Source organism: Desmodus rotundus, chromosome 3, assembly GCF_022682495.2.
Source record: "Desmodus rotundus isolate HL8 chromosome 3, HLdesRot8A.1, whole genome shotgun sequence".
In the NCBI taxonomy this organism is placed as follows: domain Eukaryota; kingdom Metazoa; phylum Chordata; class Mammalia; order Chiroptera; family Phyllostomidae; genus Desmodus; species Desmodus rotundus.
The window spans coordinates 158,455,055-158,479,036 of record NC_071389.1 but is presented as its reverse complement, the minus strand read 5'-3'; the positions used below and the strand labels follow the sequence as shown (position 1 = coordinate 158,479,036).

The window sequence follows — 23,982 nt, the reverse complement described above, 5'->3', positions numbered from 1 at the left end:
TGTTCTTAGTGTTTCTAAAATAAAGTCCCTATCAGTGAAATTTTAAGATATAGCATACAATTATCAGTACTTGTGCTCGTATCTAGAATTTGTACATTTCTCACTGGTTGTTTGATGTAATACTGTCCTGGCCTAAAAAGTGATTACCAACACTGTTTTGAACACGGGCCGGCCCACCACAACACAGAAGTGCAGTGGCTGAGCGAAGCCACGTACTAATGCAGGGGTAGAGCCCCTCTCTGAGTTCAGGTACTCACAGCTCTACCAGTATTTTCCAAACAATCATTCTTGTACTGCTGCTGCTGTATCTACACTAGCATTTCCTTAATATCTTTCAATTGATTCCCGCTTTTTAAAATTAAATTTATTTTTAAACAGTTTTATTGAGATACAATCCACATACCATACAATCACCTGTAAAATTAAATTTATTTTTTAAAGGAACGTCATATAAATGGAAAACTTATATGGATTATTTGCCATAAATAAAAAAGATTACTGGAAAAATAAATTCAGTAAAACAAAGCAATCTTCTTAAATTCTCATTAGATTTTGTTGCCTGTTAGTATTCCTGAGCCTGAGACCTGAGCTGTCTCTGCTCAAAAGGTAAAGCAACAAGTTTTAGTGATAAAATATATGAAAACTAAGTATGGATCAGCTTTTTCCTTGTCTTAAACAGAATGATTGCTAAAGGACTGGAAGAGAATTGAAAAAGAAGAAACTCTCTCACTGTCTTTTTTCCCCCCAGTAACATCTGATAATGTGCCAGGTAAAATTTCAACTAACTTCTTATTACCTACAATGATTTTGCCTGTGATTGTGATACATACAAGTCTCAGAATATTCTGAAAACTACACCAAAATGATTTGGGTATTTCCTGAAGGATCGATCGATCTCCTTTACTTTTATTTTGGTTTCAGAATCTCAAAAGGAATCTCTTGTTTCTCTGCTCCAATGTACCTATTATTAAATGGCAAGTAATATTAAGTTTGTAGAATGGGTTATTCACCAAAAAACATTATTTTCATAAGGTAAATGTTAGATGAAACAGTGCCTATTTGGGAAGCATAATCAAGTTCAACCACATACTATCTTGTCTGACCTTGAATAGGTCAGTAAACCATTCAGTATTTTCTCATCTGCAAAAACAGGAAAACTCTACCTATCTGAAGGGTGGGTATATGAATTAAAATGGAGATAGGCCTGACACAACAGACACTCAATAAATGATACTTGCATCAAAACTTACATATGACTTTCAGCTTATTACAACTCACAAAAATTCAAGTGTTTTTATCTTAATAAAAATACTTCCATTTGTTTTACTTTCGTAATTCTTAGGCACTTTGGCTTAGTTTCAAATGCAACTTTGGAAATTAAAACTTATCCAAAGAGTATCCTCCTGAAAGCCTGAAATGCCCCAGTTAAAGTCCAAAAACCTGATCATCATTTGGCCCAAAGTATCTTAAAGTTCTTAAAATGAAAAAGAACAATGAACATGGCAAATGTTATTGGTATATAAAATAATTCTCCACATCCACGTTATCCAAATACATTTTATGGTGGCTTCAAACAAGTTTAGTGATCCTTTCTTTATACACGGCCAAAGTAACAAAGATATCTAAAATTATAGTGCCATCTACAGGCAAAGAAAATAACATCAATAAAAGCACATTTTAATGCTTTCATATTTTCTAATTGCTACTTGGCATTTAAAAGACAACTGGGATTTAATAATCTATACAATTCATTTTCTGATTATACTTACAGAATATAATTTATCATATAAAATGAAGTAAATATTTTTCTAAAATGTGTTACTACTTAATATATCATTTGGTTTTCAATAAACATTAAAATAAAGGTAATTTTTCAAACATATGGAATTGCAATCTCCACTTTTTGTGTCCTAAATTTGTTTATCATTAAAACATGTTAACAACAAAAAAGGGACTTTTGGTATTAAAAATATTCAAACGCCCTATCATCTTAACAGATTATCATCTTTCTTTCCTTTTTACTTCTCTTTCTTTCTTCCTTTCCTTTCCAAACTTGCTTCTCTAAACATTTATTTCCTTATGTTATTATTCCAAAAATGCACTTTTCTAAGCTGCTTTACATACTCAGCAAATCATCACAATAATCCCAAGAGGTAGAAATATTACCATCCTCGTATTATAGATGTTGAAACTGAAGCACACAAAGATTAAATAACTTGTCCGAGGTCACAGGGATGTAAGTGGCTGAATCAAGCTTCAAACTGGGGGAGCTTGTCTCCAGTTACCCATGCTTTTTAATCACTATGCGAAAGGGCCTCTCATTTGAAAAAGCTGCATTCAGTATACATACAGTGTACATAAATAATATATTTATAATATATATGTTCTGCTTTCAAGGGGCAATATTTTCTTATACCTAAAACCATCATCATCACTTTTAATAATTAACACATTTGCCATCAAATTGATACATGTCATTTTACTTACTTTCCTTACCTAATGCTGGGCTTTCAAATTAGTTCTAATTTCTTTCATTACATATTTGCATTGTACGTGGCTCGTTTCCTTCTTTTGAATTTTATTTCCTTATGCTGATATTCTTGAAATACTTTGACTTACTTAAAGTATATAAATCTGCCACATTACTAATATATAATGTATACTGCTTTTAAAGTTTCATTATATAATATTACCAGAAATAAAAGAATGCTTGGTTTGTCCCATTTCCCCTCAAATTTAACTAATATAAAGTGGTTAAGGATGATTCATGATGCGAAATAGTTAAACCAACAAACATGTATTTAAATTTTTAAATGGGCCAAATGTTTTCTTCCTCTAGCAACATAAAAGGTAGAGATAATCCTATTATTTGCTGCTTATAAGATCGGTGATATGTTGGGTCTTTAAGTGAGCCTCAAAAACAATCAATAACATACCCAAAGTCACTACTGTGTCAGAGCTGATTCTGAAATGTGTTTTAGATAATGAGGAGTAAAAAAAAAAGTTGAGGATCAATGTATGACAAGATAAAGAAATTGTATAAAAATTTTTATTTCAATCTTCATCAAAGGTTATTTATCTCATAAAGGGGTAAACTACCCTGAGGTACCCATCATAAATAGAGGGATTACATTTTCCTGATGTATTTTTCTTATCAACAATTTCAAAAATTGGAAAGAATGACAATCATAATTAACAAAATGCTTCATCTATCTTTACTTCCAACTATATGCATTCATTACAATCTAGTTTCATTTATATTGTAAGCAAGGAGCTAAAGGATATAAACATTACTCCAAAATCTTTTTTTCTTAAATGTTATCTCACAGTATTATATGCTCCTCATAGTCCAAAAAGATTGGAACTTTTATAACACAGAATAAAGGTCACTTAAGTGTTAGATAATAGGGGAAAAAAAACAACACAGGCTTTGGAGTCTTAAACTCAGACACTGTCACTTACTAGTTACATGTCTTCCAGAATATTAGCATCAAATTTCTACTTCATCTGGACATCATGTAACTAAAGGAGATAATTATAAAGCTCCTAGCACATGGCAGATGCTAAAGAAATTTTAGCTCAATTTCCTTTAAAGAGCAACATATATATGTTATATCAAGGATAACAGTTTTAAAAGTCATGCTTCATTATTTCCCTCAGACAAACTGTAGCATAACACGAAGCATCAAGATCAAAAGAAATCAGAAGAGATAAAGTTGCTTCATTGATATGGGAGCCTTCTGCTTTGACATCAGTATCGTGTTCTTCTCTTAGTTGGTATGAGACATTATGGGGTTGTTTCAAAATCTTTCTATAGCATCCTGGAACATTCAGTTTCAGAGTAGGTACTTTAAACCTACATGTCTGTAGTCCATCTCCACTAAGTACCTCCTGGTACCACAGCCCTACTTTGTTCTTTGGGTACTGAATATTGTATCCAAGCACTGGAAGAACCACCTGCGCGTGGGAAGGGGAGAAAAGATACATGACACAGCCTTCAGAACAACATATGATCACATTTTAAATTTACTTTTATGACTGGGACCTAGACCTATAAAAACAGTCTCAGAATATAAACAGACAATCAGCCTGAAAGATGCTAAGAAAAGAGCTAACTAAAATTAAGACTCAATAACCAATGTAACCATCAAGTCAGATATTAGACAAACTACTGTTAAGGTACACCAGCGGAACACGAAGTGTAGGTACACTTAATCAACCAACAAAGACTTAATCTCTATGCAGTCATACAATCCTAAAAGCATATTTTTTGTGTAACCCAAAGAATAACCCCTACTGCTCAACCACATTACTGGTATTTTAGTGGACAATTTTACATTCTTCTTACTTATTTAAAACCATGAAAGCAAACAAGAAAAAGTAAAAGTAATTTTTATTTTCTCAGCTGCTTATGAGTAAATACTGCATTTTGCGGGTTTTCTTCCTTTGCTGATAACTTCCAGGCATTTTTCTGGAAGAGTACCAAAGGGTAGATGAAAAAGAAACAAGGTAAAAACTCAAATCCACACAATACTAATGAGTTTCACATTCATGATGCTAACTGAAAGAAACTGGACATGAAAGGTCATATACTATATAATTCCACTTAGATGACATTCTTCCAAAGGTAGAACCATAGGCACGGAAAGCAGATGAGTTATTGCCAGGGGCTGGGGGTTGACTACAAGGGGCCCGAGGAAATTTTGAGGAGAAATAAGACTATCCTTTATCTTGATTTCTGTGATGGTCATATGACTGTACACATTTATGAAAACTCCTATAAATGTAAACTAAGAAGAGCGGTAAAATAAAAAATGGGGGAGGGGGACTACATTTTGTCACATTTTGTCTTTTGAGGACAATCTGTACATTTAGATCTACGAGATATTAATAATTTTTAAGCAAATTTACCTGATGTATTGCATATGTATTAGCCGATTCCTCCTCTTCAGTTACTAGATGAACCTATTTTTTAAAAAACATGATGAAAAACATGGATGATTCTCAAATGTTCCAAATTCCTTCAATTTTCCCTAACTTGGTCATGTATAATTTGATTCCTTTGCTGAATATATATATATATACCCAAACAAGATCTTCTCACAGTTTGTTTCTGGAGGAGCAGACTATATATACAAGTTTAGAAGGAGTCTTCGTGCTTTCACACCTGAGAGCTGAAGCGGGAACACAGATTATGGTTAGCAGCTCAACACTTTAAGGCGACACTTTCACCTCAGTCACCAACAATCTTTTTCTAAATTACAAAGTTATTCTTTATTAGGCTGAATCAAAACTCTGCTTCTATGAAACCACTCCTTCCTCTGCTCCCAACAAATACCATACTCTGTGGGAATGCTCCCTGAGAAGTGGTGTTTCTCAAAATGCGCTCCATAGAATAGTTATAGGTGTCACATGTAGGAGGTACGTGCTATACATGTTTGCCATGTATAAAGCGCACGTTTTTGTGCACATTGCACACAGGATTATTGTACCCATGGTATGTAATCGCTGTGCTCATGTATAATACGCATCCTTATTTTCCCTTCAAAAACTGGGCAATAAAGTGTGCATTATTCAAGTCAAAACACAGCATTAGGTTTGAGAAATGTTGCTACGGGACGTCACAGAATAAGTCTGGTTTGTCGCACAAAAGAGCTCACGTACAGAGGGAGCTGTCGTCATCCCACGAGGACTGACGGCACTCCCGCCTTCCTAAAGCTCCCACCGTATAATACAGTGTCCACATCTCTCCCAAACCTGCTTGCTTTCCCCTCGATTCTCCTTTATCAATGAAGTCCCTCCTTTACTGTGTGTGTTTTTCACTCAAGTTTGCTTATTTATTGGTAAATAACCTGGTTTTAACAGTTCCACTCAGAATGGATATAAAACTCCAGGTGTGATCTGACCGAAATACTTGTACATGGGACTATGATCTCTCTTGCATCACTTCCAGCTTTTTGTCTTTCACAACTTCGTAAGTGTACCTACAATACTGTAATTTAATTATGAAACTACTGAACAAACAGGGTCAAGTACAAAAGACCATGTTCTGCCTTAAGAGAACTCTCTCCAGGTTAATATCAATCAACAAACATGCTTTTCCTGTATAAGCTGCTCCTCAAATATGAATTCACCTAACTAATGTCACTGTCTAACTCACATCTCTCTGTCTTCCTCACAAAAAAAAATATAAGAGAATCTACCAAATGCCTTGAAATAAAGATATACCTGTTAGCCTAGTAATCCTATCAAAATAAGGGAATTAGATTAGATTCCTACCATCTGTAATTGTAAATGTACAACATTACATACCCTATATACCATTTATTAAAAATCTTATTCTACCTTTTCCCTTTTCATAATTTAAGTTGAGCCTCTAAGTCCTGCCTATTCTTTTCTCACTGCTAATTAATAAAGCAAAAATGATTGGTCTTAAAACACATACAAATATTTTTTGCTGCTAATAAAAGGAAACTGCAAGATATGAATGTTCTCTTTTCTCCTATAGCTCCCAAAAGAAAAGCTGATGCAATTCTAATCACAAAACTCCTTGCAAATGTTATGCTGAATACAGGCATTTATAAGATACATATATTCCAGAGACTATTACTGTATCTTGTGAAAGTACCCTTTCACTTATACAGATCTGAATTGTAAACGGCTGACTTACTAAATAATATATTGCCAATATTGCCAAGGTAACATTTAAATGGACATGTTCTGGAAGATGTTAAAAAGAACTTAGAATTTTTTATTATTTCTCAAAAGAGGATCACTGACATTCTCTTCTTCCATTCACATGAGGTAAAATAAAACCTACGATGCTGCTAGATTTCTTTCTACACAGTTTCAGAGTCTGTGCCTCGGCTAAATAACCATCCTTAGTAATTTATACTCCTAGTAATTACTTATCTAAATATTCAAAAGCCATCCATTTAATGAAACAGTAAAGCAGACCTCTGTTGTTCTGACTTCTCAGCCTTTGCTACCTCTCTTCTGGTAGTGCATTTTCCAGGGAGCTCCCCTCCCAGGTCTCACATGCATTTTGGGTGGGATGGTTCCAGGAAGAAGACCTGGAAACACAGTCTTATGAATCACATACTCTAGTCCACAGTGATTGGTCTGGGGACATGTGACCCAAGCCAAGCCATTCCTAGCCAGGGAGACTCAATTCCATGGCTTTTGTTGAAACTGTTGAGAAATAAAAGCCCTCTTTTCTGGAGGAGTTGTGAAAAATAAGCCTAGAATTGTTAATAACCATCTTGCCACCAAAGGAATAAGCCAGACTGAGAATGGAACTAACAGAAAAACAGTGCCGAAAGATGAAGAAGATGAGGAATAACGTAGGACACTGAGTAACACCCTGTGTACAGCTGGGCCTGAACCAATTACGGACTTTCAGTTATGAGGGCCAATAAACTCCTGTCTGCCTTTCCCTAAGTTAGTTTGACATAGGATCCCATTACCTGAAGTGAACACAAACGTCTCCAAGATACTGTTAAGAAGAAAAAAGCAAGTTGTGAAACTGCACTTGTATATAAAAGAAATAGACAACATTGCATGCCCTATATAACATTATAAAAACCTTACTCCATTTTTTTTTCATATTTTAAGCTTTAAACCTCTGAGCCCTGCCTTTTCTTTTTTTGGTGTTCACTAGTAGAATAAAAATCTCCCTTTCTGTGGATATTTCTGTGACCGCACAGAAAAGGATCTAGAAGGCAACAGGCCCAAACGCACGGGAGGGAAGCACAACAGAGTGGAGGCAGGGACAGCAGCTTCGTCTGCAATGTTTCAGTTTTTATTTTTAAGGAAACTGTTTTGTGCATTACTTGTGTGATTTTTTAAAAGAATGTGTTCTTCAAAGGAAGGTTTACTATCTGTGTACCTTTCACCTCATGACGCTGACTATTTTATTTTTCCACTTATTGACATGTATTAAACCTCATCTGACAGCAGAGTGGAAGCAGGAGATGAGCAAACCTAAGTTAAAAAGAAATAAAATCCATGTTTATTTTTAAATTATTTCTAAAATAAGGGCTTCTGAAAATTAGTGTTCCTGCTGCGGTAACTACTCTTGGGAAACACCGATGAAGTGATACTTACTTTACCGTTTGGGAGATGCTCATCATCACCATCTTCATCCAAACAGACCAAGTCACCCTCCACCACTCTTGAGCCATAGGTTGCAAGTCTGTAAGACGCTGCCTCATTCCAAACTTTGCTGCTATATGCGTGAATGTAGAAAATGCGCATGGAATGGGGGAAAGAGAACCAGGCCTGGATGCAACCCTCCTCGGTCATGCCAAAGCGATGCAACGACTCCAACAACGCTCTCTCTCGAACTTTAAATTCGGGCATCAGTGAAAGTGTGCCTTTAGCATCCTCTGCAATAAAGAGAAAATCAGTTAGTCAACCAGTTTTATTTAAAGGCCAGTTATAAAGACCTTTATTATACTTGCTAAATGAAAGTCAATGAACTGTGCACCTGAATATGAAGATGTTCAGTGCCAACTACAAACCGAGCTACACTTGAATTTTTTTTTTATTCTCACCCTAGGACATTGTTTTCATTGTTTTTTTTTTTTTAAGAGAGAGAGGGAGGAAGAGAGGAGGGGAGAAAGAGAAATATCAGTGGGAGAAAGAAGCATAGATTTGTTGCCTCTTGTACATGCCCAGACCAGGGATCCAACCTATAACCTTTTAATGCTCCAACCAATTGAGCCACACCAGCCAGGGCAAGGGTTTTGTTTTGGTTTTTTAACTAATCATTAATCATATGATCCATTCACTTTCCCTGCTTTAAAAACAAAATAACAAAAGCATATTAGTAATTCCTACTTCAGAATGAAGATAAACTAATTTACAGTTATTTAGAGAAGTTCAAAAAAGAGCATTAAACAACCCTCTGAGCCTAGAGATTTTAAAACACCTATTATGGACATTTACACAGAATTTTAGGAATAAGATTGGGTTGATATCTGGATCCCTGCAGTGGACTCTTAGGTCTTGCTGGTGGGATGCTTTTTAAAATTAGGGACTCTACTGTAAAAATGCTGATTCAGGTAGGGCCTTGGAATGGGCATTTTAACAACTGTATCAGGTTTCTTATGAACATTAAAGTTTAAAAATCCTTGCCATAAGGAAGTTATCTTCTTGGGACTCTAATAGAGACAAATCAGTAAGTCAATTTGAATTTTATTTAGTATTACTTAGATTACTTACAAAAATTTGAAATGCTCATACTATTTATAGATTGTGATGTGGCATAAAATATTCCCCTCCTATGAAGAATTACATATATATAATATGTACATGATTTAAAATAATGGATATTGTACATGATTTAAAATAATGGATATTTTTGAAAACTGATGACTTTTTCAATGTAAGTGAATTCAGTAGGCACCTATATGTGGATCACAGATTTGAATGAATCTAAAATAGTATGGTTGCTGTTGTTATTGTTTAAATACAAGTAATATTTATTCAGTATTTAGTACGTGCCAGGCACCATTTTAAGAACATTACATCTGTTACCTTATTTAAATCTCTTAACAGTCTTTTAGGTGCCAGTATTAGCTTCCATTTACAGATGAAGAAACTAAAACAATAAGTCTAAATCATTTGCACAAGCCCGTATAGTTGGGAAGTACTAAAGCTGAGAGTTACACCCACTCATAACGTTTTCTTTAGTGTTTCCTATTAAGCACGCTGCATATATAGCATCATATTGAGCTAGAGTTTTCAAAATCAGCAGTCAGGGTTGAATGGCAACTAGACCAAAACAATGCACAAAGTATCAGACATAACAAATGTTCTTTTATTTAGTTTATTTTTCCCTCTCCTCTAGTTGTAGTGAGTTATATACTTCCATCAGTACCACTTTCGAACTGGGAACTCCTACCTCCTCAGAGGAGTCAGACCAAGAAAAACTAAGATGCCATCTCTCCCCTCAAGCAAGATTTAGAACAGACAAAAGTCCTTAAGATCGAGCCAAAAATGGAGAACCTAGGGCATGTAATAAAATGATTAAACATATAATATATTACAATCTATTTCTTATCCACATTTATGCTGCAATGAATGCCCTCCTGCTGATGTTATGTACCTTCATGGCTATGTATGGAGTAAAGAAACTTTTAAATACCAGTTTGAAGAAAATATTTCTTTGCTCTATTTACAGGATCATCCAGATCTTCTGGTGTAAGAAATAATTTTACAGCCTTCACCTTTAAAAATTAAGCAAGCAAACATATGTTAAATAAAAATTTCAAATTACTTACTTTTAAAAAATGCATCTTAAAGGAAGAGTTATTTAACAAATGATATTTGAGGCTGCAATGTTATTTTTAAGCTTCCAAAAATTAAACAATCAATGTTAAATTTAGAAGTAAACTTCTGTAAAAAGCAAGCTTATATATAGGTTTAAAATATTATGCACTAGAAAAAGTGCTCTCCCATACCTTCCATAGTTCTTCAGTCATTCTTTACCTCTATCATAGAGGTGTTATTACAAGTGTGAAGTGATGACATAAAACCCAGACTTGACCAGCATACACAGCACAAGCAGGGAAGGAAACAAGCATAAGGGAATGGCAAGCCAATTTTATTCATGTCAAGTCTCAGAATCCTTTGGTCTTAAAAATAACTGCTGTTATCTTTTTTAAAATTGTCAACATTTTTATGTATACATTTTAAGATTTTCTTTCTTAATTTTTAGAGAAAGGGTAAGGGAGGGAAAAAGAGAGGGAGAGAAACATCAATGGGTTGCCTCTCACACGCTCCCAGGTGAGGGCCTGGCCCGCAACCCAGGCATGTGCCCTGATTGGGAATTGAACCAGTGAACTTTTGGTTCACAGGCTGGTGCTCAAACCACTAAACCACACCACCCAGGGCAAATTGTCAATTTTAACCTATTTTCTTTCAAAACCTAAATAGATGAAAAGATATTCTTTTTTTGACAAGAATGATATCTACTAGTTCCTATACTTTGTCACTGTCTCTAGCACTGTGATTCGTTTCTAAACACAGTATGTATCTTTGAGTAGTAACACTGACTACAAATTTGCAGATGTGGTCCACACCATCAACTCTCAACCTTATTTCCATGTGTAAGGTAACACTCACATGCACAATGCTTCCACAACTGTGCTTACTATTCATTTCTCTCCTGCTCAACACAAATGAGTATGACCCTATCATATGAATAACTTTGCATATGCCCAAGTAATTTTTATAGTTTTGTAGGTTTTGCCATTATATGCACTTCCTTCAGTGCAAAAATATGTGTGTGTATATATATATACGTTATTGTATGTAACATACATTTATAATATACACATAATTTTAATCATTGGGCATATGTGGCTTCTTATTTGCACATTTATAGTTTCATTTGAAACTAGTCATAATTTTTCAAACCTGTTGTTTTCTTTTTAGTCTCTAGCTTTGGGTAAATCCCTATCTTTTATATAATCTGATAGCAGATTTCTAAAATTGTAGGGTATGAGATTTCTCTAAATCCTCTATTCAGTTCACTAAGAATTTGGTTGAGTGTTGGTCAATTCTCTGTTAAGTCTCAAAGAGTACTGGACATTGCATACAGCTTGCTTTCTTATAATGTGATACCAAGAATACAATAGCTGCTCAATATATGTTCAATGATATCGTATACGGTGTATGTATGTATGGTATACATGTGTATATATGCTGGGTTAAGAAAGCAAGGAGTTGGCTTATATGTAAGTACAACTGAGAAAACAGGAAAGATCATATTTTTTAAAAAATACATACCATTTCATTCTTCAGCAAAGCCAATCCAATTTGATCCGTGTGAACTTTCTTTCCCATCCCAAATCTCTGTGGTCCATAGTAATTCACAAACCCTTTATTCTATGAATAGCAAAATAGTTAATTAATTAAAAGTATATTGTTATGGACTATATGCCTATGTCCCCTCAAAGTTCGTATGTTGAAACCCTGCCCCCCAGTGTCATGGTGGGTAAAGGTGGGGATTTGGGGAGATAGGTCACGAGCATAGAGCCCTCACGAGGAGGATTAATGCCGCTGTAAGAAAAGACCACGGAGCTCGGTTACCCTTCCTTCTGCCATGTGAGAATACAAGAAGAAAGCCATGTTGGCAGCCTAATCTCAGGCCCCCAGCCTCCAGAACTGTGAGAAATAATTTTCTGTTGTTTAAAAGTCGCCCGGTCCATGGTTCTTTGTTATAGCCCTGAACTGAGACAAATAAATACAATTATTGCATAGAATATGTAACCTGTAATCGAGTCTTCCTCTTCATATTTATTTTAATAAAAGAACCCTATAATTAGCACTATAAACATGGGAACCAAATGGTCTGAGAAATGCTATTCAGCTAAAGAATAGAAAGGAGAAGAATGATTGATTAAAAGTTAGAAAATAAGATGAGTGAAAGAGCTTTAAAAATGTCAGCTTTCATTCACATTATTGAGGGGTTTCCTGGGGTGTGGAACTTTTGGTGTTAAAATGGGGAAAGTTCTGGGACAACTGGAATGAATTGGTTACCTAGTATCGGATCTGATCTTTGCCCTGAAGCTCTTTCTGATTTTGAGACCCTTCTGCTGTTTGGACATACTTGGAATTTATTTTCAAACCCAGCAAGTCCTGGCTCCTTTATATATACAGTTCATTTTTCAGTTATTTCAGTTTCTGAAAGCCTGGGCCAAGACAAGGGCATAGCATCACTTCAACAAGATCAGAAAATTGTAGTTTACTACTGTGTCCATTTAAAAACATTGGGCAGTAGTTAAACATGTTCTCACAAAGAAAACCCTGAAACCAGATAGTTTCTTGAAAGATAAGAATCTTCCGCACTCACTTATGAGGGGAGTATGTATTTATTCATTCAACAATTATTATTGAACACCAACTCCAGGACTGTTTAATGAAAGATGCTAAGAAGATTTGTTAACAGCATGGTATAAAAGGCACCCTTACCTCATGTCATTCATAAAAAACAACTGCAGATAAAATAAGTACTCCCTGTATTAAATCTCATAGTTAGTATTTTAATTTTTTCAAATTTGAAAAAGATAACATCAAATAATATACTAGAACAGCTAAAAGAATTTGAATTACCCCTTTTAATTACTTAGGGTTGCAAATAACAAGGTTTATAGCAATCAGCAATATAGCCTTCTAAAACAAAACTTCAAAGACTTCTTATTCTCAGGGTTTCTTAAATCCCTTCCCTTATCAGGAGAACGGAAGGAAAGTTAGCGAATGCTAAGATTATTCCAAATGGGGATTTTAGAATGAGCAGTTGTATACCCATAACTACCACATGAAAGGCTGGCAATAAACGCTGTCAGAGTTCAGAGAAACTCCCTCTTTTGGGTTCTGAGCACCCAATTTCAGTGTGGAGAGGGGATTCCCACACCAACAAGCAACGCTCTGACATCAGTTGTGTGCCCTACAATTCAACTCAATTCTGACCCGATCTACCCACAGATAGCATCAAATTCTACAGATTAAGCACTGCCTCACCCCCACCCCCTTCAGACGCCAGGTCAGAAACAACTCCAGGATGCACATGTGCTTCTGATGACCTGCTACAGACTGATGGTTACAATGAACACTCCTTGGACTTCAGAGACAGGCCGAAGGTCCAGGGTGCTACCTGTATTTCTGACCAACTTGCTTTAAATTAGAGGATCCCCAGACCCCTTCCTTAGGTTCAGTTAATTTGCTAGAGAGGCTTGAAGAACTTTATTTACCACATCACCAATTTATAATAGACTCTTATAATAGACTCAGAGTTATGTAACTCAGGAACAGCCAGATGAAGACATGCACAAAGTATGTGGGAAGGGGTGCAGCATTCCTATGCCCTCTCCAGGTACACCGATCTCCCTGCATCTCCCACCTGGAACTCACCAACCCAGAAGCCCTCCAAACAAACCTTGTCCTTCTGGGGTTTTATGGAGTTTCATTACAGAGGCATAATTGATTAAACAGTTGGCCGCTGGCAATTGATTCAGCCTTCAGCCCCCCATCCCTCATCTCTCCTCACTCCGAGGTCAGTGGGTGTACAAAAAGTTACAACCCTGTAATCACAAGGTTGTCCCCACCTTAGGTGCTTTCCAAAAGTCTCCTAATTATAACAAAGGGTGATCCTTCCTTCCACACTTAGGAAGTTTCCAGCGTTTGAGGAGCTGTGAGCCAGGAACTGTAGATGAAGACCAACTATATGAAAAACATCTTTTGGATATACGAATGACCAAACATGTATTTCTTATAAATCATAATATTGCATCCTCTCCTTTTTGTAAGAAATATTTTAATAACGGTTTTCAGGGGAAATAAAGAATTTTAAGTAGATCTAGAAAAAAGGGAAGAAACCTTACACAGAGTGTACAATCAGAGAACTCCTATATACATGTGAAAGTGCTGGATTTAAAATCTTTAATTGAAAGGTATTTTCCTGACTATATGGCAAAATATTAGTTAAAAAAGTTTTTATTTGTTTTCCTGGAGGGAAGGCATAAAATTGTATAAAAAGTCTTTGTGGTCAGAAACTTAGATCAGTGTTTCCCAATGTTGGCTACAGAGTAGAATCACTGAGGGAGCTTTTTAAAAATATTCATGCCTCAATGCATCCCCCCAGTGTTCTTATTTAATTGGTTAGGGAGTAGAGAGTGACTGCTGAGAATCTGCAAAGCCCTGCAGGTTGAGAAGTACTGGTCTAAATCGGGAGTTGGCAAACTACTAACAAGTCAAATCTGGTCCAATACCTGTTCTTTGTAAATAAAATTTTATTGGAACACGACCACGTTCATTCCTTTATGTACTGTCTGTGGCTTCTTCCGCACAATAGCAATACAGTATTTGCAACAGAGACCCTATACCTACAAAGCCAAAAATATCTATTATCTGGCCCTTTATAGAAAAAGATTTGCTGACCCCATAGTCTAGCTGATCAGACTGAAGGTTATGGTTGAATATGTATATTTAAATGTCATTTAAATATGTATAAGTAATTTTTAATGTAAAACATAATACAATGTATACCATTTGTCATGTGCATATATTCAAACAAAATTCAAAATTAGATTGAAAAGAAAAAATATTGTGAATAATTCTAAAAAGTAATTTACCAAATTACCAACGATTTCTGGAAAGAAGTACTCAACAAAGTTTTAAAAAATTAACCCATTTCCCTAAAATATCACTCTATATGCAGATGCTAAAAAACATTCTTCTTATACAGATTATTTTTCCCCCATCTCTGGAAAACTCTATGCATTTCATTTTTTTAAAATTACATTAAAGTTGTAGGGATTTTTTCAATACAAAAATATACTAAAAAAAATTTTAAAGTAAGCCAAATGGTCCAACTTATCATTTAAAAAAATAATTACACATACAAATAAAAAGAAAACGGAAAAAGAGAAAGTTTCCCTTCTTGCCTCAATGTACTGTATTCTGCCATGTATAATGCGCACCCAGGTTTTTGGCCAAACTTCCAGGAAAAAAATCTTTCATTTTAATTTTTAAATTCAATTATTTACTTATTTATATTTTGATATTTGTTTTTTGTATTATAAAGGAATTTTAGCATTTATTTTTGAAGATATTATGGTACAAGAAATTTTATGTAACAAACAATTACAAAACACAAGAACAATTACAAGGTATTTTAGGTACAACCCACACATAATGCACATCCCTCAAAAATTTGGGCAAAAAAGTGTGCATTATACACAGCAAAGTAAGAAATAGTGGGACTATAGCTTATAAAGATTTTCCTGTAATACTCTCTTAAAATTGAGTTTTCTTACCTTAACACTTTCTATTGCTTCCAAAATTCTCTCTCTCAGGTTTACAGAATCATTTATTTGGTTTTTCAAATTTCTGATAACAATATCAAAGTGATTTCCTTTGAGCTGACCGAGTCTAAGGGAATCATCTACAGACCGAATATTAAACACACTCATTCTTTTCTTTTCAATTTCTTTTTCTATATTTTTCAACCTAAAAGTGATAAATGATGTAGAATCAGTTAAATCTTATATTTCAAAAATTATTATGTTTTAAATGACAATTACCAGGTAATCACATACCATAACACTAAAACAAAAATTTTTTTTGAATCTTCCAAAGTTAATGTTATTTCAATAAATGTGCACAGAACCCAATTATAAGATTATATGAACCAGTTATTTTAAGAACTGGAACATATATTCCTAATGTATCGCTCAGTCCTTTTAGGCTTTTTGCCTTCATAGTTCAAGTGATACAATTTCTTAATTGTTCCTTTGTTCTTCCTGTCCTTACATATTGTTCCTTTCCTCCTCAGTCTCTCTTTCTGACCATTTGGCTTACTGCCCCTCCAAATATATCTTCAAGTTTTCTGCGTAGGCTAAAATCTGACTTGATGGGTAATTAAAATCCCATACCCACAAGCAAAGCAAAAAACTATCTCTTAGGAACCAATAAAATTTGTCTTTCATAGTTAAAAACTAGCTTTTAACATTTAAGTATATTTTAACACCTAAAGTCCTTCTCTCTTACCTATACTGTACTTCTGACCATAAAGACAAAAATCATATACTTTTTTCTTGGTACCACATATTAGAGCTTAGAAGGTTTTACCTGCAAATAGTGGATAGTTAAACATCTTATGACTAAGGATAAATGTCAATATTACATCAAATTAGCCCTGGCTGGTGTGGCTCAGTGGATTGAGTGCAGGCCTGTGAACCAAAGGGTCACCTGTTCGATTCCCAGTCATGGCACATGCCTGGGTTGCGGGAGAGGTCCCCAGTGGGAAGCATGTGAGAGACAACCACACATTGATGTTTCTCTCCCACTCTTTCTCCTTCCCTTCCCCTCTCTCTAAAAAAAATAAATAAAGTCTTTTAAAAAATATTACATCAAATTAGGCTCAATTTTGATCCAATGGTTCAACTTTTTGAAAAGTATCTATAAGGCACAGGTTTCAGTACAATAATATTAATCACAATATTATTTACAGTGAAATATTGAAACAAATTTCTATATCCAGAAGTATAGGGGATGTTAAACAAATTATCCTAAGTAATGAAAATAATTTTGAAATATTTCATGACATAAACTTTCTTAATTTTATTTTTATAAGTAAAATATAAGGAGCATATACAATATGATTGTCACATATATAAAAAAGTCTTTGTACAATGTACATTTGCAGTACAGTCTCTGAAAAAATTATGTTAGGAAGTACATCAAAATGTTATTGTGGATCTTTCTGAGTAGTGGAATTATTAGTGACTTTCGATTTCTTTTTTACACAGTACTTTTTCCTATTTTCTAAATCTACAATGAATATGTATCTCTTTTATAATTACAAAAAATACTTTTGAAAACTGATTAAGCTGAAGGGAGGCTAAAGTTGAGTATTTTACTTTCTATTTAACAGAGATTTATTTTAAATATAAGGAAGCACAAAAATAAAAGTATAAAAGCATTATAGTAATTAGAAAAAAAATTTGTAAGACACTGTCCTGAATATAAATGCATATCTGAATATAAAATAGGATGTTTAGAAACAATTTTGATCATTTAAAATCAGCCACTTTTAAAATCAAAGTTTCTATGCTAAACCCACCTATATTTGCAATGTAAATTTAAGACATAACTGCATAGAAGATAATTATATTATCAACACAGAATGTGCTGCTCAGTAAGCCTGTACTCAACAAATTAATATTGGTGAGGTTAATATGCTTTTAGTATTATTCTTAATCTTCTATTTACTTCTCTGACGCAATCAGAAAGAAAAATTGCCTCTTATCAAGTAATGTCCTCTTACCTCTCTGGAATCACTTTTCTAACGACCATTGCTTGATAGGTGACGGCTTTCTTGTCTTTAAGGCCTGCGTAACTAAAATCTGAAGGAATCACACCAAGTTTGACAGCTAAAAAACCAACTGCTTCAAACATTTCTACATTCTCTTTTCGCAGGGTGAAGGCTGAAACAAAAATTATCCCCAGTTACAAAAAAAAAGCAGCTACCGTATATCAAGTACCTTCTCAGCAGACTAACATATTAATATAATGAATCAAAGTATTAATTTAAATAAGGAGTGTTTTTGAATCAAAATACAAAATCACAGATTTCAGCTGTCATTTTCAAAATGTTAATGGGCTCATTAAAAGCCCATTAACATTGGGTTTTAGAGAAAAAAAACCAAATTCCTTAATCTGGTATTCATATCAGGCCCAATCTCCCTTCTCAGTCCCACATATGCCATTTCAGTCACATATCCTATAATCTTGACACAGGGAATTTCTCATAACCCTTGGGTGAACTAGAGACTTCCACAGTTTTGCACTTTTGCACATTTGAGTCTCTGTCTAAAATGTGTTCCTTCCATTTTCTTTGCCATATTCCTATTCGTTCTTCACAATCCAACATCACCAGCAGTCCTCCCGCAAATTCTTTCTAGGTTCCCAAGGGTGAAGCTCCCAAAGCAGGAATCATGTTTGCTTTACTGACTACTATACCCTCAGCCTAACACACAGTAAGTATTCAAATATTTGTTGAATCAATGAGGAAATGAACTCCACAAGGAGTTGATTGCTTTATCTTGCATGTCTCCATGTGTTACACTTAACACCACGTATTACAATGTATCTCTTTACAGTGTGTCCACCCCACAGACTGGGAGTTCCAGGCCAGCAAGCCAGTGAATAAAACATTGCTTGCATCGTGGTAGATCTTTAAAACATCTGTTGGATGACAGGGTGGGAGTGAGATTGTGGAGGTGGGGAGGAGGACCAAGCCCACAAAAACAAAAAACAAAAAAAAACAATGCATTGACCTATTTAACCTTCCAGAGAGTGACAAAATGCTGCAATCCTCAGTTCACCATATGGACATATAAGATAATTCAAGTACTGCTCCCTCCCCCCAAATCATAAAAAAGAAATTCAAATTTCCCTGCAAAATGATTTATAATTTGCTCAATTGTTGTATTTGTCATCAGCAGCTACAAGGGCTTCTCTCTGAGTGTTCTAAGAAAAATGAATGTTAAATATGACATGATCCAGAAAGTATAAAAATGTAAAATGTATGTATGTATGTACCTATCCACGAATACGGGGTGTGGCAAAAGTCAAGGGCACTCAGTATAAACCACAGATGGATCATGATATAATAGTAGAACTACATGACAGGCTTAAAGTTTACTCTGTACCTCCTTTAATACAACTCGGAATGAATCCTCAGATGTACCTGCAAACTACTTCATACCTGCTAAAGCAAAGTTCAACACTCTTTAAAAGAAGACGACAAAATTTGGACACTCAGCAAGGAACTCACAATGGTTGACCTCAAAAAAACATGACTAGACATGCAAAGTAGCACAAAAATATGACCCATATCCAAATAAGTCAATAAAAATATACCTAGAATTGACAAAGATGGAATTAGCACAAATATTTTTAAAGACTTATTAGAAATAGGCCCAAAGATTATAAGAAAACATAAACATATAAGAAATTGAAGACCTAAGAAAAAAACAAATGAAACTTCCAGACCTGAGAAATATAATATCTAAAATAAAAATTGCATTTGATGCTTAAATCTTTCATAAAACTCCTTCAAAAATGTGTTCTAGGAAAACAATATGGCACTGGCTCAATTGAACATAGAATTGCCATTTGATTCAGCAATTCCACGTCGGGTATACACCAAAACAAAACAAACAAAACTGAAAACATACACTTGAACATCTATTTTTATGGCCACGCTCATAGCATCTAAAAGACAGAAGCAACCCCAGTCCATTGGCAGATGAATGGATAAACTAAATGGGACGTATAAATGCAATGGAAGATTACTCAACCTTACAAAGAAAAAAAAATATTTAGCACGTGTATAACACAGATGAACCTTGAAGACTGTAAGTGAAATAAGCCAATCATAATAGGACAAATATTATGATTCCACTTACAGGAGATACCTGAAGTATTCAAATTCATACGGACAGAAGCAGAATGGTGGTGGCCAGTGGCTGGGGGCAGAGGGCAATGGAGAGTTACTGTATAATGGGAACAAAGTGCCAATTAGAAAAGATGAAAAAGTCCTTAAGTTAAGTGGTAGTGATGGTTGTACAACAATTAAACAGTACTTAATACCACTGAATGTACACTTAAAAGTAGTTAAAATGGTAAATTTTATGTTATATATTTTACAACAGTTTTTTAAAAGTGTTCTATTTTTTTTTGATGGGTCTACTTATTAAGGAATTTTTTTATTATGTGAGCTACTTTTGTTGTTACAAATGGTTGGCCTAAGCAAAATTTGGGCTAGGCCAACTTTATGTCTTTTTCTTTGTTCTTAGACTTGTAGGTATATTGGTATCTTTATACTATCCTCTGGTGAACCATCAACTCCTCCCTTTAACATATCCCCACAGTTATTCATAGTTTTAATAAAAACTAATGTAAACTCAAAGTAAAAAGTTTCCACAATTTTTTGGTTCATTAACTCAAATTGATACTTTTAGAATATTAAGTAGTATAAAACCTAGATATAGATGCTGAAATCACTATAAGCGATTCTTCCCTCCACATGTAAAGCTAGTTTTGTTCTTCCTTCGAAATAGGTTTATCTGTCAGCTTTTATAGCATGCGTCACGTGTCAAGTCCTATACTAGCAGCTTTCATGGAAAGGACAAGTCACACAACCAGACAGAAATTTCCAGGACAAAAGACGCCAACATTTGAGTAACTATCACGTATTAAACATTTTCATTAATTATGTCCTCTAATCCCTAGAATATCATTGTGAATTGTACTTTACTATTACCCCATTTTTAAAGTACAACCAAAAGTTATGAATTGTTAAGTAACTTGCCCATGGTATTATCCTCTCCATTTTTTTACACTTTGTAGAAACTAAGTCTTCAAGATATTAACAAGTTAGTAAATCTTTGTATGAATTAAAGTCATAATGTAAAATAAAACCCACACAGCTCCAAGGTCGAAACTCTTGAGAATAGGTTTCTGAAATCTGTTTTAATAAATTTTGGTAATTATATTGCATGCAAACACTTGAGAACCTCTCCTCTAAAAGATTGACAGAGTCAAAGGAAGGAGCTCCCTATAAGTTTTCAAGGTAGTGAGTTTCAACTGTTTCAGAATACAAGGTATTCTCTTCACTTTCCCAAGTATAGCAAACATATTCTGCTTATCTCCAAATAGTTACTTTGAATTAACTTTCAAAATATGATATCAAGATTTACCTCCAAAAAACGGAAACACAAAATAGCTGCTTCAACTTTATGTATCTGTAACTGTTAACTATAAATGTCTGTGTTAACCACACTGTCACCAATATGGTTAATTTTTACAATTAGTGTAATTTGAAAGTCTTTATCGTCCGTTAAAAAACAGACCTATATTTATTCCAATATCCCTCTGGACAAGTCTGTTCATTTGAATTATTCAGCTTTCACTGAAATTTCACTGGGTCACAATTTTAACTAAGTTTATCAAAGAAAATGGTAATAATTTATTAAATTACCTGTATATATAACTTTTCTTTCCTGGCATTCAATAGACCTCTTCCTGTGCTTGTGTGCTTTTTCACGAAATCTTACTGTTATCACTGTATTTGGATTACCAGCATTGTAATTAGCTTCAGAAAAAGACTTGGTTTCCACAAGATTTCCAAACTTTTTGTTCACAAAATGGTGTACGGCTTTTCTGTGGTCTTTGCTTGTATCAGGTTTAAAGGTAAATTTGGAATTTTCTTTCTTTGCATCCAAGTATTTAAAAAAGTCAAATGCTTCTTCTTCAGATACCAAGTGACAGAGTTCTTTATACTCAAGATTTGGTTTTACAACGATTTCAGTGTTTTTTCCTACCGTTATTAAAAAAGGGAATTTCTGCCGAATAGCACTATGCAAAACAGCCCTCCGTTTTTTGTCAAGGAACCTGCCTAGAGAGAATTCAGGAGATGGTCCACTTAGCTCACTTTTAGAATTCCATTTCTCTTTTATATCACAGGCAAACTGATTCAGTAATTCATTAGTTTTTTCATTTAACAAAGAGCCTAATGCATAAACTTTTTCTTCTTCATCTTTGAAAATTCCATCATTGATAGTATCTTCCTTTTCTGAACCAGACTGACGATTTGGGTCATCATCAGAGTACCGGAATAAAGTACTGACTTTCTCGTTGCTTCCCTCTTCAAAGGATACATTTTGAAAACCTATTTTTGTTTTTTTGGCAACATTATTTGGCTCAGGTAGTACTTTACTACTCTCGTAAATAGGTTCATCAATGGCTTTATTAACTAACCGTCCCTGTTCATCAATCTCAACAACAACAAAGTCATTTGGTGAACTTTTTATAGTGCCATGAAATCCAACATGATCAGTAATGAAACACAAAGAACTAAACCTTATTTGAAAATCTGTATCTTCTTCCATTCTTAAATAGCAATGCCTACAAAAGAAACAAAAAGGCAGTCAGTTAGTTACCAGAAAGAGAAGTTGTAGATAACTCCTCCCCCCAAAAAAATGTTTGCAGAATTTATTTCTCTTCCTCACTTTCATCCATGACGTCAAGAAACTTGTCTGCTTTATTCACTGACTACTTCATATTGAGAACACTGTCAAGCACATAGTAGGCAAGCAATCAATAGTGATTGTTGAATAAATGAAACAACTAGTACAAAATAAGAGCTGTAAGAGTGAAGAGGAAGAAAAGAGAGGTCACTTCTGCCTATGATGAATCAGTAAAGGCGTAATGCAAGAAATGGCCTTCTAAGTCCTCAAAATTGTTCAGCAATCGAAATGAGGCCAAGTCACATCATAAGTAATGAACAAACAAAATATACAATGTGTTAGAGAAAACTGAACAGCTCAGAGACGCAGCAGTGGGAGAAAGCGTTTTCTAATACAGTTCTGGAAAATACAGCTGAATTAGTAATAAACTATGTAAGACACTTAGTGCACTGTCAAGGACTTAGAATCCACTGACTGGTCAATGGATGGCCACTGAAGGAAAATGGCACAGTCCAAAAAGATGTTTTAGTAAGATGACTGTCAGCACTGGACAAGATAAATGATCAAGGGTTAGAGGAGTTGAAAAACAACTAATCAAGAGCACAGTTGTAAAACTGGCCTTAAAATGAATAATATTATACTTTGCACAGTAAAAGGGAAAAAGATAAGAAGGCATTCTAAGCTAGAAGAACTGAAGAATGTTTCCAAGAGAATTACAACAAAGCATCTTAGTAAAATAGTGGATCCAAGCTGGAGCAGAGCCGAGGAGCCCACGTGCAGTGTTCCTTAGCAACAGTACGCTCAGGAGGGTGCAGGGTGGACAGAGGGAGGGCAGTTTGACACAGGTAGGGGAATTGCTGGTAGAGGGCAGATTCTGGCCAGATGTTAAAAATGGAGGAAGGTAGCGCCTTTTCCCTCATGCTCTTACTTCACTGCTCATCAGAGGTCCGCGGAGCTCACTCCTACTTTCTGCTTATTTCTCCAGGCCACAGACCTAAAGCCTGCGGCTGCGTGGCCTTCGGGGTCGTCCAAGAGTCCCCCCCCAACACCGCCAGCATCTCACTTTTTTCTACCTTCCCCACAACCGCCTGTCCTACGGCGCGATATTAGCCCGCGTCGTCCTCTCTTGCGAGTAAAGCGTGGGGGCCCCGACGCCAATCACTGCACCGCCCCCCACACGAGCCCAGGATCGGGCCGGGAGCCCGACCCGGTCCACCTCGCGTCCAGGTGAAGGCACTCCCCTGCACAGCGCTGTGCGCATGCCGGAAGACCAAATACTTAGCCGCCGATAGAAGGGTTTTAAAGGGACAGACTCCCACTTAAAGTAGCGCCTCACGCGAGAGCTGGAGACTCAAAGGAAGGGGAGGGCGGGACGCAGCGGGGTGGCGGGGGGGCCGGGGCGGAGTTTCAGTGGTCGGGCCCGCTCCGCCCCGCCCCG

General features: G+C 35.4%; 1 protein-coding gene across 4 annotated transcripts; it reads right to left on the bottom strand.

Annotated features, from left to right (window-relative positions):
• Window positions 1-3,032: 3,032 nt before the first annotated feature.
• Window positions 3,033-23,842, bottom strand: PUS7L (pseudouridine synthase 7 like). Of its 4 annotated transcripts, none has more exons than XM_045184280.3 (10): window positions 23,473-23,842; window positions 21,557-22,482; window positions 19,983-20,069; window positions 17,837-17,996; window positions 15,825-16,017; window positions 11,797-11,895; window positions 10,151-10,232; window positions 8,107-8,387; window positions 4,912-4,965; window positions 3,033-3,957 (listed from the first exon to the last, which is right to left on the bottom strand). In XM_045184280.3, exons 2-10 carry the CDS (start codon window positions 22,464-22,466, stop codon window positions 3,631-3,633), a joined length of 2,193 nt encoding a protein of 730 aa, XP_045040215.2. In that variant the 5' UTR covers window positions 22,467-22,482; window positions 23,473-23,842; the 3' UTR covers window positions 3,033-3,630. The 4 variants fall into 4 exon arrangements, with proteins under 4 accessions (XP_045040215.2, XP_045040216.2, XP_045040217.2 ...); XM_045184281.3 differs by having other exon boundaries at window positions 23,608-23,842; XM_045184282.3 differs by having other exon boundaries at window positions 23,618-23,842.
• Between the last annotated feature and the right edge of the window lie 140 nt (window positions 23,843-23,982).

What these genes read in the sequence shown, in the direction of transcription:
- PUS7L (XM_045184280.3), bottom strand. Translation starts at nt 22,466, where the DNA reads ATGGAAGAAGATACAGATTTTCAAATAAGGTTTAGTTCTTTGTGTTTC. An exon ending in AAGCAATAGAAAGTGTTAAG is followed by an intron (nt 11,896 to 15,824) that starts GTAAGAAAACTC and finishes TGCTATTCATAG; the next exon opens with AATAAAGGGTTTGTGAATTA. An exon ending in ATACATATGCAATACATCAG is followed by an intron (nt 3,958 to 4,911) that starts GTAAATTTGCTT and finishes TCCCACGCGCAG; the next exon opens with GTGGTTCTTCCAGTGCTTGG.